This window comes from Saimiri boliviensis, chromosome 10, assembly GCF_048565385.1.
Source record: "Saimiri boliviensis isolate mSaiBol1 chromosome 10, mSaiBol1.pri, whole genome shotgun sequence".
NCBI classification, from domain to species: Eukaryota; Metazoa; Chordata; class Mammalia; order Primates; family Cebidae; genus Saimiri; species Saimiri boliviensis.
In genome coordinates, this window is record NC_133458.1 from 69,395,943 (window position 1) to 69,410,572 (window position 14,630).

A 14,630-nucleotide genomic window follows, 5' to 3' on the forward strand; every position below is an offset into this window, starting at 1 on the left:
TCTGCGTTTACCTGATTGCTCTTCTAAATATGGATTCTGATCTACCCTCTTCATAAAGAATTTCATTTTAAATCCAAAAGTGTTAACTCCTGTGATAACTAGTTAAGTTGTAATCTAGCCAGTGGAAGAACCACTATTTTAGCCCTTGTCAAGACAGTGAGTCCTCCTTGAACCTTTGTCCTGAGATCATGTTCTGAGATTGTTTCTTACAACTGAAGCTCTTATGTCCAGTGTTAATGAGGAGGGAAGATCACACTCAGCTACCACCTCCAGCCACATGTGTCACTTCATTCTTGCATCAGTGTTTATGGTTTGAGGGTAATGCTTCACTTAGCAGGTTTTGATTTTTACCCTTACACCAAAAAGAAGCAATCCCTACTGTAAAGAAGGTTTGACTTGATAACTACTATTGATAAATATTTGTTTTACAGCGAGATGGAAGGTGTATGAAACATCTATTTAATCAATGTCTAATGAGTGAAGGAATGAATGAGAATGATTGTAGCTCAAGGATGATAGCATTTTTGTGATGTTTTCTTCAACGTTTTTCCCTGCAGTAACTGAAATATTCATTTGCACCTAAAGGCCTGTTTTGGATCAAAAAATAGGAGTCAAAGCAAAAGGGAAGCTGATCATCTGAATACTGGTCTATCTCTTGAGAAATCATGTTTTATGATATGATGAGAAATTGTTTTTGTTCCTCAAGATTACAAAGATAATAGTATCTCTTTTTATCCCCCTCTGGAACATAAGGGAAAGATGTAATCCTTATATATCCTTTTAGAAGAAGTTTCTCAGGTCTCATAAAGCCACAGTTTTGGAACTTCTCAGATAATAAGAAGAATCTACAAATTGCTCCTGTTCTCCTTTATTAGTCCGTCCAAGTTCTCATTTAATGCTCATTTTTTCCATTTCATGCTTTCCAGATCTGAAAATCTTTCCAATGGTGCCCTCTATGCATTCTAATGATAGTTAATTAGTTGCTTTTCATCTAGCCTTATTCTCTCTCCCAAACTATATTAACAGCCAATGATTGTAACACTTCTAATGATCTGACATGATATTGGACAGATCAAATCTGGTCCCAGAATAACGAATTAAAAAACAAGAACAATAGAAGGATATTCTTGCCCTTGATTTCTTTGCTGTCCTTCCTAAACTAATGCAATATTGACTGACAGTGATGTGTGGTTTTGTGTTATCAAGGACCTGAGAACAGTGTCACTGAGTTTACAATCAAATTGAGAGTAAAGATCATTGTACTAATAAAGATAATAACCTTGATATTTTGTGCATGGTTTCTAATCTATACTTTTAGATTATCTTTCCCACTCCTAAAGTACAAACAAGATGGGATGTTAGCAGCCCATGCTGAAATGAAAAACAGCATGGAATGAGCAGGAGACAAGATGAATGAATGAAAGATGAATAATATATTTCTTTAGAAAAATATGCAAATATACATCTTTTGCTTTTAACAGACTCTGTATTAATTTATACATATATATATAGCATAAGCATTTCACATAATTTGGGCAGAACTATGTGCAATTCTATAATAAGCTATTTTATTTTCTTCACGCCCTACAATATTAGCATAAAACATCTAAAATATTTTAGCAATATATTATCACATTTGTACCAGAGCTGCCAGAAATACTCTGTTTTCCATGTTTGTAAACAAAAATAGAGCAATACTACATAACACTGTGATTGGAAAAATACCTTCTTTTCAATTCCCCCCTTACATGCAGTAAAGGAGACTTAAACTACTTTAGTATCCAAAATTCATTTTCTCTGTAGAAATATAATTTTCTCTGGGTGCGCTAAATATATAACCATAACAAATCAATTTATTATCTTTCCACAACTAAATCATTTCTGAAAGGCAGTGGCAAAATACAACATAGATGAGACTGGAGATTTGGAGGATTTCAATGTATCTCCTCATTTAGTATACAAATTAAATAATGGTAACTCTGATTACTGTTGCAAATTCACAAATTAATTTTAGCTACCAGTAATGATACTGGCTTATTAAGGGGTTTTCAAAAATCTGATACTGGAAAGTAAAGAGAGATATGGAACTATAATACTGGATTTTAATGAGAAACATTTAAAATGAATTGATTTATGGTTAAATTTGTAGCAATTTTTCCCTCTCCTGTTTTGCTAATAACAAGAAACAAGAGGTCAACCACAAATTGATTTCTAATTCATCCTCTTGAATTTTTCTGGAAAAGACTGAGATCTTGTTAAGCTTTGAAGCTGGGTGGAAAGCAGTTAATGGACTTATATGGAGTCTTTTGATTACCGGTTTTCGACAAATTTATCTTTTACTTTTAGATAGCACCCAAGGGCAAGAGGTAATCTGCTTTATAAACCTTGAAGTAATTTGCTTTATAAATCCTGGAGTTTAGGAAAGCGGAAAACTCTCTTTAAAGAGAGTATATTGTCTTCCACTAAGAACTATAGTTTTGGCAGTTTTGTAAAAATTTTTAGTGATGGATTCTTTGTGACCTCTTAGTTTATAGATGTCAGCAACCAAAGTACATTCAACATTAAGACCAGTTCCTTACAGCAGTTAGGGCCTGCCCAGTGGACAATATTATCCAAAACCAAGCTGAGCATATACTATTTCCCACAAATTGACTCTAAATTTCTTTTGCATTCAAAGCATACATCTTCCTGCCAGGTCTTTTTCTTCACATATTTAGTCATCTGTCTATTATTAGAAAGCTACTTTGTCTTGCAGAGGTCACCTAGTTTGTGTGGTTTACACTGTAAGGACGGTAAAACTTCTCAGTAACATCAGTATTGATTGAAATTAAAATTAAAAATCAGATCCATAGTCAAATACAGAAGTACTCTAATTCAAAATCCAGAGTTAAAAAGAAAAATATTGTGAGTGATTTTAATTTTTCAAAGGTATAAATGGCTCAATATCAACAAGGAGCACCCTGTATCTGGCTAGGTCAATTTCATTGTGTTTCTTTGATACTTTGCTTGCGTTACTGTGACATTTGCATCTCAGTCCTGGATGAATGATGGAGTTCACAAGTTGCAGTGGGAGACTCCATTCCTAGACTGTCTCCCAAAGCAATAGTACCAAGAATAACTTTCTTCAGATTTACTATGGACAAATTCACTGAATAATTCTTCACAAATGATATGTTCAGTTCCTGGGAGGATGGAGATCACTTTAGATGCATGGTCTTTCTCCCAGGAAATGATGGCTCAGTGATGACGACACTGTGTTTGCTTCACATTCAAGCAGATGACTCTTGCTCTATGACGTTCAAAGGGATCATCTCAACATTCTCCTCGCCTTGGCTGTTGGCTGGTACATTCCTCGGCTCCTGATGGCAGATGAAAACCGGGATGTTGTCGGCCTCCGCGGTAGCAGCAGCAGCTGCGGCGGCGGTGGCAGCAGCAGCAGCAGCGGCGGCTGCGGCGGCTGCAGCGCGAGAGGAGCGGTTAGAGGGGCGGCTCCCCCAACGCTGGTTCCATTGAATTTTGAATTGGGCCCATTGGCGCTTCACGGTAGTTTGGACCTGGAAGGGAAAAGGAGCCTTATTTTCGTATGATAGTCAGAAATGATCAATGCAAAGTCTGGGAACATGATTCTTAGACCTTATCAGAAGTTAAAGTTGAATTGTAATGCTGATCTAAAGAGCTGAGCTGTGTATGCTGTGGCCACAGAATATACCGACTTGGAAGAAGAATTTGCAAATGGAAGAACTGAGTTACTTGCCTAAATTACCCCTGGGAAGGTTGTTTGCTAGTTTTAAGAAAAGATTTCTTTCTTTCTTTTCTTTGAGACAAGAGTCTTACCCCGTCGCCAGGCTTGAGTGCAGTGGTGCTCTGTGCCTCCCGGGTTCAAGCAGCTCTCCTGTCTCAGCCTCCCAAGTAGGTGGGACTACAGGCACGTGCCACCATGCCCAGCTAATTTTTGTATATTTAGTAGAGATGGGGTTTCACCATGTTGACCAGGATGGTCTTGATCTCTTGACCTCGTGATCCGCCCACCGCGGCCTCCCAAAGTGCTGGGATTACAGGAGTGAGCCACCGCGCCTGGCTTAAGAACAGGTTTCTTCAGCTCTTGTAACCAATGAATAAAAGTTGATTTGGTTTCATAGGTAATGTGTACATGTCATAATAAGGAGAAAGTTTGACAAAACTTTTTATATGCTACCATCCCTGATAAGGCAGAAGTTTTTAATTTAAGTGTATACATTATTGGACATGAAAAACATATATGTAAACCATAGCACAGTACTGGATTTTATAATAATGGCTTCATACCGTTAACTTTTCCTTGTCTGACATGACTTGAGATGGGGTGTGCCAGATACACCTCTGGTTAATGCCATAACAACTTTTTAAGAATAAGATTTCGCCAGGCGTGGTGGCTCAAGCCTGTAATCCCAGCACTTTGGGAGGCCGAGGCGGGTGGATCACGAGGTCAAGAGATTGAGACCATCCTGGTCAACAAGGTGAAACCCCGTCTCTACTAAAAATACAAAAAATTAGCTGGGCATGGTGGTGCCTGCCTGTAATCCCAGCTGCTCAGGAGGTTGAGACAGGAGAATTGCCTGAACCTAGGAGGCGGAGGTTGAGGTGAGCCGAGATCGCGCCATTGCACTCCAGCCTGGGTAACAAGAGCAAAACTCTGTCTCAAAAAAAAAAAAAAAAAAAAAAGATTTCAATATTTTTCTTTTGAAAGACTTCTAAAATGTAAACAAACCTGCCAGACTGGTTTTATAAATATGACAAATTATATATTGAACACAAAAGGTGGAGAAGGTGCTAACATCAGGAAACTCTAAATTTGAAAACTACAATAACCACAACTGAAAATAGTACCACAGACAGTGAATTTGCTTGTCTAGCTCCGCTTTTTATAGAACCCAATTCAATTTAGTAGTTAGGTTCATCCTTCTTATTGTCTCCAAACTTATTGCTTTTCTCTATAGCTGAACAAAACTAGGAAAGAGATTATTACAATAATCTCTATTCTGTATTTCTGAGTTTCTGTTGCTCAGTACATATGACAAGCTTACATAAAAATATTTGCATCAATTTATTAATACATTCTTAGTTCATTCTGCTGCCAAACTAATATATGACAGCAAAACACATGAGAGAGAATCTGGGGAATATATAATGTGAAATAAGTCATGTAACTACTTGATCATGGATTACCATTTTATCTACTTTACGTTTGTACAAATCTGTAAAAAAGAGAAAATGACAGCAAAACCGATTAATGTTATACAACTATATGTAAAATGTAAGACTGAATGCTTCTGTGGCAAATATGGTTTTTTTCTGCATCTAGTAGAGTAACAATTTCTTCGGAGAACTATTAGTATTTTTCATATATTTTTAAAAATTTTACTCAGGGAACAACAAAGTCAAATGATTCCTCAGAAAGCAAGTAAAGGGAATATAGAATTTGTAGCTGGAGAAGTTTATCTTCACGTAGCAGAGCAACTGTAAGATTCGAGGTGACAAATGGCAATCAGAATTATTTAGCAACCTGATAATCTGGAATACTAGACTTTCCAGATTATGGAGGCAACACAGCCTGAGTTTTGTTTTATTTTGTTTTGGAGGTAATGAGTGCTTGCATGCAGAGTACTTTATGTCTAAAGTGATTTAAAAGAGACAAAGACAAAAATTTTAAGTGCTAAGGAGTAAGATGTGCCATGCAGCTGAAAGTTTTATTGAAAAAAGCCACACAAAGAAACAAAGGCTAGAATAACAAGTTTTGGGTATTTATTGAGTGTTTACTATGTACCATATCACAAGTATGTAATTTGTATTAACTTATTTAATCCTTGCAGCAGCCCTACCAGAAGGGCACTACTATCTTCACTTTATGGATGCGGGGGCTGAGGTTATGCAACGTGCCCAAAATCATGTAGCCAGAATGTGGCAAAACCACAGTACTTGGAAGAAGAATTTGCAAATGGAAGAACTGAGTTACTTGCCTAAATTACCCCTGGGAAGGTTGTTTGCTAGAAAAGCTAGAAAAGATTTCTTTAGCTCTTATAACCAATGAGAGCCTGGCTTTATTTGGGTGTTACTATTACTGTAGCTTTAAATGCCAGGGTTATAATCTAGGAACCATCAAATGTCCCACTGAGAAACTGGGAAGTACACAGGTTCAGCACATTTTTGGAGAAACAGTGTTTCCAGTCAAGGGAAGCTGATAATTTCCACAGATTCAGCATCTCTTAAAACCAAGATTATCCTTATAGCTGAATCTTACACAGATATTTAGAAGTATCTAAGCAGGTAGTTAGAGTTTAGAGTTAGTTTTCAAAAGCATCCAGCATGAAAAAGAGGTCTCTTATTCCTCACCTGTCCTTTTAAAATAATTCTCATGTGAGTATCTATTTATATTAATAAAGTACTCAGCCCAGCATGAGGCCAGAGCATTTGAATTCTATTTTAATTTTTAGAAGTTATTATTACAGAAAGGTTCATGGCCTTCTCTAATTGCACCCAGAAGTATAATCCATCCTTTTGTGTGGGGATGGCAATTTGCTTTGACTTGTAAACTATACATATAACTATACATAGGCCCTTAGCAGCATATAAAAGATGCTTGAAGAATTATAGACTAATAAGGACAATTATCTCCTACAGTATCACAGGTTGAGCCTGATGCTTCTTTGATGACAAGAATAAGGGCATTTAATCTGAAAAACAACAACAGAGTTTTGTTGCTCCTGAAAATAAATGTTATCATTTGTAAATGTGATAAGTATAACCAAAAAAGATTTGAATTCTGTAAATTCATCACTTACTACAAAAGCAACAAACACAATTCACTTTATGTTTTTTTCTGATTATATAAATGTGTGTATTGCCAACTTAAAAAATAGAGCCTGGCCTCACAGTTTGAAGACATAATTATTATACCTGGCTCTATTAATGAGCTTTGTAAAGTTGGTATATTTAGGCCTCAGTTTCTGCATTTCTACAAAACAAAATAAGGTCAGGGTCTTCATGGTTTAATTTGAATGTTTTTGTCTTTCACCTTTTCCTGAGTTCATTATAAGCAGTGAAGTATAATAGAAGGTGGGGTTTACCCTAGGAGGTCTGATCCAATGAATGCAAAGATTGTAAAGCCTACTCCTTCACGCTGTCATCAAATCTAACAGACCTGCTGCAGTCTGAGTTTAGGATTTAAAAATCATGATTAAAAAACAACAACACTTGGAAGTTAAAAAGTAATTGCACACCTTAGATGGTTTTATATGACTTCTGAAAGCCAGATTCCTACTATCTATTAATTAGATGCTAAGGGATAGTTGTGAATATTATTTACAAAGTTGTTGCCAACATTATTTTCAGCCTTTTGGAGGACACAGTGGCAATATCTCTACTGGTCTCTGATTTTATCTTACAGAATTTATATGCTCTATAATTTAAGATAATTGAGTACTTGATTATAAAATCAGGGCTTTCTTATTCTCATTCATTATCTTTTTTCTTACCTTTAGGAAAGATTCCTTCTTCTAAAATATAACAATACATAAGTACCATTTATATAAAGTTAAACTTTTTGAAAACATTTAACCATTGTATTTCTTAATTTTCTTAAATAATGTTTCCTGCTACACCCCAATTCATTAAGTAAGGGTCATTCACTGCTTGAAAAACAAATGTGATTGTGTCTAGAAGAGTGGTTCTTAAATGGTCATTAGCATCAGTATCACCTGGGCACTTGGTTAGAAATGCAAACTCTCAAACCCCACCCCAGACCTACTGAATAGAAAACTCTGTTGCTGGGACCAAGCAATCCCTGTTTTCACAAATCTTCCAGGTGATTCTGATGTACTCTCAAGTTTGAGAATACTGGTCTAGAACAAAGAAATTATTGCCTAGCTTTGAGACTCATGATCTTAAAGCTGGCTTTCTTATGAGTCTAGGAGGACATTAAAAATCAGGCTATATTGAGTGGGAGAATTTCTAAACAGAAAAACTTCTCTTTGCATATGTTGTGAAAATCTTACTGGTCTGCAGATAGTATTTTACTAAAAGCTACAGGGTAGAGAACATGTAGGATATGAGATAGGTAGAGACTCTCACAGACATGAAGGGGAAGTGATGAGTACACAGCCCTAACAAGCCTAAGTGGAAGAGGAGAGAAAGACAGACACACAAATGGCCTTGCATTTCCCCTTCATTGTAGGAACTTTTGGGAAAATGAGAAGAAATCAAGCTAGATATAATTTGCTTTCTTAGGAACACTCCATTATATCAAGTCTTTCTTTTTGATTCTGAGAGCACAGTCCTGAAAACTGCTAGCTCTGAAAAGAAGTTCTCATTTGCCTCTGGCACCATGACCAACAGCGGAGCAGCAATAGCTACGGCAAGTACTGAAGACAGATTTACAGCCTCTATGTGGTGTGAAGAAAGGAGCTGGAGTTCAAGGCTCCTCGGGTGGCTTGGAGGAAAGAACTCATGAATCAGAATAGGGTTGTGTCTTCATTAAGGAAGCCACAGAGTGAAAATACCTCTTGAGTGCTTAGTAGTAAGGAGAACCAGTGTGAACTTCAACAGTGGGTGCTGGCATTATAACTTGGTAGCCAGTGCTCTTTTGGACAAAGCCTTTTGAATTGAGTATTTTCTATAAAGATACTGCTGTAAACCACTAGAGGCTAGCAGAATGATCTCTTGAAAGCAAGATAAGCTACAGCAAATAAACCAAGTTTTAGCTTTTGCACACTCCAATTTTTGCCAGTTAAATTGAGATGCTTCTGATCATGCTACTTTGATCTATAAACTATTTTATTCACAATGTACAGGCAATAGCAAGATACAAAAAAAGGGAGAAAATCCAGTGTGCTGTTAGTACTTCCATTTCTAAGCTACTTATTGGAAATAATTTGTGCATTTTTATAGCTGCAATCATCTTTTTGAGATCTCTTAGGTATGTAATAATTTACTGATATATTTGGATAATCAATGTCCACTCACTTGGAAGAACTGTTGTAGAAAATTCTTGATACATAAATATGCTCACATGGTCATCTCCTGATTCCTGTTACTTTAATTCTTCAAGTTACTTTCCTGCTTTTAATCTACCCATTGGCTCTCTACATGATTTATTTTCATAATGATCATTTCACTGTTAACACACCAATCATGAATCAAAATTCAAAAATGAAATAATTTCATTGATAAAATACCAATCATAATCAAAATTAAATTGCACGTAACACAATATGATGTGATCTCATCATTACAATGAATTAGCCCCATAGATTCCTGCTAAAACTCAGTATTCAGCCAGGCATAGTTCCATCACAGCCCTATCTTAGATACAGCTGGAAATAGCTTCTGGCATGTGTGAGTGCCCTGCCTGTGTTCAATGATGTAAGGTGATGCATCCACAGAATGCCCAGCTGAGACCCAGATGCCTAAAATCCATGGGGCTGTGACATTGCATTAGGCACAATATGCAATTTATACATTATTAGAAATGTCACACTTGTACCTTCCCCCAGTAATAGGATCTTAATGAAAATGGAAATGGTTTCATCAAAATCAGAGATAACATATACTCAAATGAACTTGAGACATTCAATTGTTAGGGTACCCCTGGGTTTGCTTTCTATGTCTGACACTTCCAGTGACAGTGTCATAGTTAAGACACAATACATGTTGTGGTATTTTACAAATGCATGCAATCCTTTCTAGGTATTCCCACTGAGCCTGATTTCTTAGCCCTATTTTGATATAATTTTAGATAAAAAATTTATTTTGCATGCCACCTGAAACAACCCAAAAGGCATGGATATACATTCACAAAAATTTACATAAACATGGGGTGACTTATGCCCTACTCATTTATTCGTTTTTATTATTCTCAAAAATATTAAAATTCTAAAAAATATTGCCACTCTAACAGCTGGGAATGGAAGGATGTCTTTTCATTTCTATTCTAGGCCCTTAGTCTAGCCCCTAGCAACAGTAAATGCACAATATATTTTTGTTGAATGAGGAAATGAGTTGGTAGATGAATAGATGAAGAAAGGAAGGAATGCAATGTAATAATGAAAATGGAGTATAGGAACAATAAAAACTTTGTCATGTTGGGGTTGGAAACGGTATGAACAAGTCTCAGAATAGCAAAATATTGTAAGTGCTCACTAAATATTATTTAACTTAGTAAAAAAGAATAGAGAATAAATTATTAACTGACAATGGTTAGAAATGTTTCTAATTACTAATAGGAAAGTAATATATTGATGTCTTGGCAAAATGTGATTTGCCTTGTATGGAATTATTCTTAATAGGAATTGATTTCAAACGTTCAAAAATACTTTGTCATTAAAAGTTGTGTGGTCCTAGAAAAAGTATACTAACACAGCACCAGGAAGGGATTATAGACATAGATAAGTTAATTGGGACTTAATTAAATTGAAAATCAGGAAATCTGTGTTCCAGTCCTGGTTATAACCATAACTGCATTTGTGACGTTGGTTAAGTCACGTGATCTTTCTGGAGCTTAGATATCTTCCCTGAAAATGAGGAAGATTTTTGAATCGTGTTCCCTAAAACCCTGGAAGTTCTTTGGAAGGACGTCTGTCGGGTATAGAAGCTCCACTTTTATGTTTTGTAGATTTGGTTTCTAGGCAAGATTTGGTTGGAAGAAAAGGTACCCTGGCTAAAAACACCCTGAGAGCAGAATGGATCAGCCATATGGATCTGTAGATTTTACTGATCTAAATATTCACATTGTAGATTATTTGAGAATCCATTTTGAATCTTAACTTCAGGGTGATTTTCAAAACGCTGAATAAGTAGTAGGACACTATGACCAAGCAACTAGAAAAGAAGGTGAGGAACCAGTAAAAACTGACTGGAGATTGTCTCTGCCTAGTGTGAGGGCTTGGGTCTTCCAGAGGGAATAGGAATATGACTTCTCTTTCTAATGGCATCCAGAATAGCTTTCACTATTGCTGCTGAGGGTGCTGATCTGTTCAAGATGCAACCCAAGGAAATTAGCTGCCTGTCCGAATCCTATTTGCCATTGTACTACACGTTCATAGATAAGATTCAGCTTGGAGTAGTGGAAAAAAACATAATGTTGCTAATCACAAAACCCTATAAAGTCAACTGTATAAGTGAGATGAAATGACATGTGTATGGAGGCCCTTTGGAAATTGTAAAATGCTGCCTTTACATAAACAGGCGATAGTATTATATGAAATGCATGCTTACCTCATTGTTGCAGAAGCAGTAGATTGTTGCAACAAATAAGCCCTAAAAAGGGAAGGAAAAATACAGTTGAAGTTATTTTTGTGTGCATTATGTTGTCTTAGTAAACAATATAATAGACTGTCTGGAGAGGAATGCTTCACTACTGCAATAGTAAGTCAAGACTCGATGAGAAAAAAAAGCAAGAAAAAGAATTATCTACCATTCATAGTCAGTGCTGTACTACAAGAATATTCCATTAGAAATATATTTTTCTTGTTATGATTCCATTGTTTGGGTAAAAAGACAGTGCAGTAAATCTTATTAATATATTGCTCCCTTCAACATGGAAATTTATAGCAGCATATGCTGATTATAGTGAATTTGAAAAAAATCTATACCTAGAAAGTTTAAAAACAAAGATCTTTTTCTGTTTTTTTGTTTTGTTTTGTTTTTTTAAAATACGATTTTACAATAAAAGGAACCAGAGTTCCTTGGAGAAATTGCTAATTGTAGGACTGGAGTAAAAACAAACAAAGAAACAAACAAACACATGGAGACCTTGTAGAATTCAGTAGAGGAATCTTTTACAAGGATAGCAAGCACAAGTGTCAGTGGGTGGCTGTGGGTCTGCGTCCTGTGTTGTCATGGTGAATTAGTGCAGTAGTACACCCACCACCCAGTTCATTTCTCAGATAAGGACATAGACTAAGAAACTGCCTGAGTCCTGGTCACTGCTTGGAAGATTTCTTGTGCCCAACTTTTGATTATGGCCAAAAGAACAGCTTGAATTATTCAAACAATCCCTAAACTTTCTTTCTAACCCTATTAATTTTGACGTCCTTCTCACATTAAGCCTAATATAGAAAATAAATCTCTTTTGAAATTTGTAATAGAGACAGCAAAACTCTGGCCTAAGAGCCTGTGATAGAATTATTCCTGCCGAGGACTCCCACATCCTATCTTGCTCTCCAAATACAACATTATGCTTTCAGTGAGGCTTTAATCTGGAGAAAGGTGAATGGAACTAGAGCAGCCATTCTCCTATCCAGTGTGGCAGACACTGGACAGTCCAGGACAGCTTCTGGGAGCCCACTGCATTCTCTCCTGCATGAGGAGAGGCCTGGATACAACTTCCCTTTATGGGCACTGGACCATCATAAATGATTCCTGACATTTACGTGACAAAAGGAGGGTGACAGAACAGGAGGGATGGACAGCTTTGTACAAACTCCTCATTACCCCAAAGCCAGCATTTATTTATAAAGGATGATCTGATAATTTCTATGCCTATGACCAGGGAAAACATGCCTGGATGGGACCAGCTGAGGGCCTTGGGAATGACAAGAAAGCAGGCACAGAAATAAATGCAGGAAGGAGCCTCAAAAAAAAAAAAACTGGTGTCCTTCAAAATTTTGGCTGGGCTTGTTGAATTGGAGGCTTAAATGTTATGACGTTTAAGATCATGGGCTTTAGAGTTAAGATCAGCTAGCTGAATAAGCACAGTAGTTGAATAAATACACCTTTGGCTTCCTTACCTGGAAATTAACCAGAGAGTGCATCACGTAATCATATATCTTCCCAAGCATCTGGTTGGAAGGTCTCCAGGGAAAGACAACAAACTGGATTCCCAGCAGGGGCACAAGGATCATGGTGGCCTTCACAGCCTTCAGGTACATGTGTGATTCTGCCTCATGAGTTTCCCTCATTTTGGTCACAAGCACCCGGACAATGTTGAGCAAAAAGAAGAAATTGACCTGCAAATATATGATGTTCTGAGCAAATCGTACAGAAAAGCATCACTTAAAAATGCCCACTGTCCTCAAATTCTTGTTTATCTAGTGTGAGCGGCAAATGTTACCTACATAGAACATGACAATCTACCTCAGAGGTAGCACAATTTACTCAGCATTTCTAGGGCTCCAGAGAGGTAGTTTAATTTTATGTTTCCTCCAGCAGTATGTAAAGGAGTTCCAGTTGCTCATCAGCCTTGCCAACACTTGGTATGAGCCTTTCTATGGGGGAGCAGGTGGTGGAGGGGTGTAGTATTACCTCATTCTTGTTTTAATCTGCATTTTCCTGATGACACGTGAGCTGAACACCTTTTCATAAATTTATTAGTCTTTATTTGGAACATTGCAGATACCTTATTGGACACTAAGGTTTTTCTTTTTAGTCTTTAAATGTTGTCTTCATTTTAATGTAGTTGATTTACCAATCTCTTCATTAAGTGCTTTTCGTATCCTGATTTAGAAATATTTTTGTACTGAAGCTCATGAAGATACCTAATGTGTTTTTTAAGGAGCACTATTGTTTTGTCTTTCACATTTAAACCTACAGTTCACTAAAAACACATTTTTGTGTGTGTGTCTGGTTGTGGAAGGAGTCAGAATTTACTTTTTCCCCCCACACATATGCATCGCCTAAACACATGTCTGATATTTTTTCTGTATGTATATCTAATTGGCCATCTCCTTCCTCTGCTAAAAAGTGCTGTTGTCATAAATCAAGTGTCCATATTTGCATGGGCACCTCTTTCAAAATGAGAAAAATCATCTATCAAGGTATAAATAGTTCACCTTGTTAATTGCTAAATCTTTTTTTAGTTTTAAAATATACTAATGTGCATTTCCTTTAGTCATGAAATTAATAAGAATTCCAAATATATCACTTTCTGTTAATTTATGTCATTCACAGTGAAGTGAAGTATACACACGATCATCTCAGATACACATGTATAATTTGGATCTTAGAATCAACATTTCCTTCAAAATTTCTATACAGTTAAGGCAAAAAATATTTGTTTTAGAATTTTAAAGATAAGAATAATTGCTAAAGTTTTTACTTCATTTTACTTCATTTATTATTTTATTAGCAGATATTTTATAACCATGAATTTATAGACAGCTATTATTGTTTTTGTTATTCTTAACAGATAAAGATATAGAGCAGTGCTAAGGTTCAGTGACCTAGAATTAGAGATTATCTTCCAAAAGTACCTGAAAGATTGTTTAATCTAACTTTTTCCTTAAAAAAAATCAGGGGACATTTTTTGGTTAATTGATATCTAAATTTTCAGAGCTAGTAGATGATAGAGCTAAGCCATGGAGGCAAGTCTACTGAATCCCAAGTAAATAAGAACCATAGGCCAGGCGCGGTGGCTCAAGCCTGTAATCCCAGCACTTTGGGAGGCCGAGGCGGGTGGATCACAAGGTCGAGAGATCGAGACCAACCTGGTCAACATGGTGAAACCCCGTCTCTACTAAAAATACAAAAAATTAGCTGGGCATGGTGGCACGTGCCTATAATCCCAGCTACTCAGGAGGCTGAGGCAGGAGAATTGCCTGAACCCAGGAGGTGGAGGTTGCGGTGAGCCGAGATCGCGCCATTGCACTCCAGCCTGGGTA

General features: G+C 36.7%; 1 protein-coding gene across 1 annotated transcript in view; it reads right to left on the minus strand.

Moving 5' to 3' along the window:
* Nucleotides 1-3,269: 3,269 nt before the first annotated feature.
* CALCR (calcitonin receptor) overlaps nucleotides 3,270-14,630 on the minus strand; it is a 65,067-nt gene continuing 53,706 nt past the window's right edge. Inside the window, 4 exon segments of the mRNA XM_074379444.1 lie at nucleotides 3,270-3,392; nucleotides 3,444-3,554; nucleotides 11,248-11,289; nucleotides 12,762-12,980. Of these exon segments, the coding sequence (XP_074235545.1) occupies nucleotides 3,270-3,392; nucleotides 3,444-3,554; nucleotides 11,248-11,289; nucleotides 12,762-12,980 (495 nt within the window).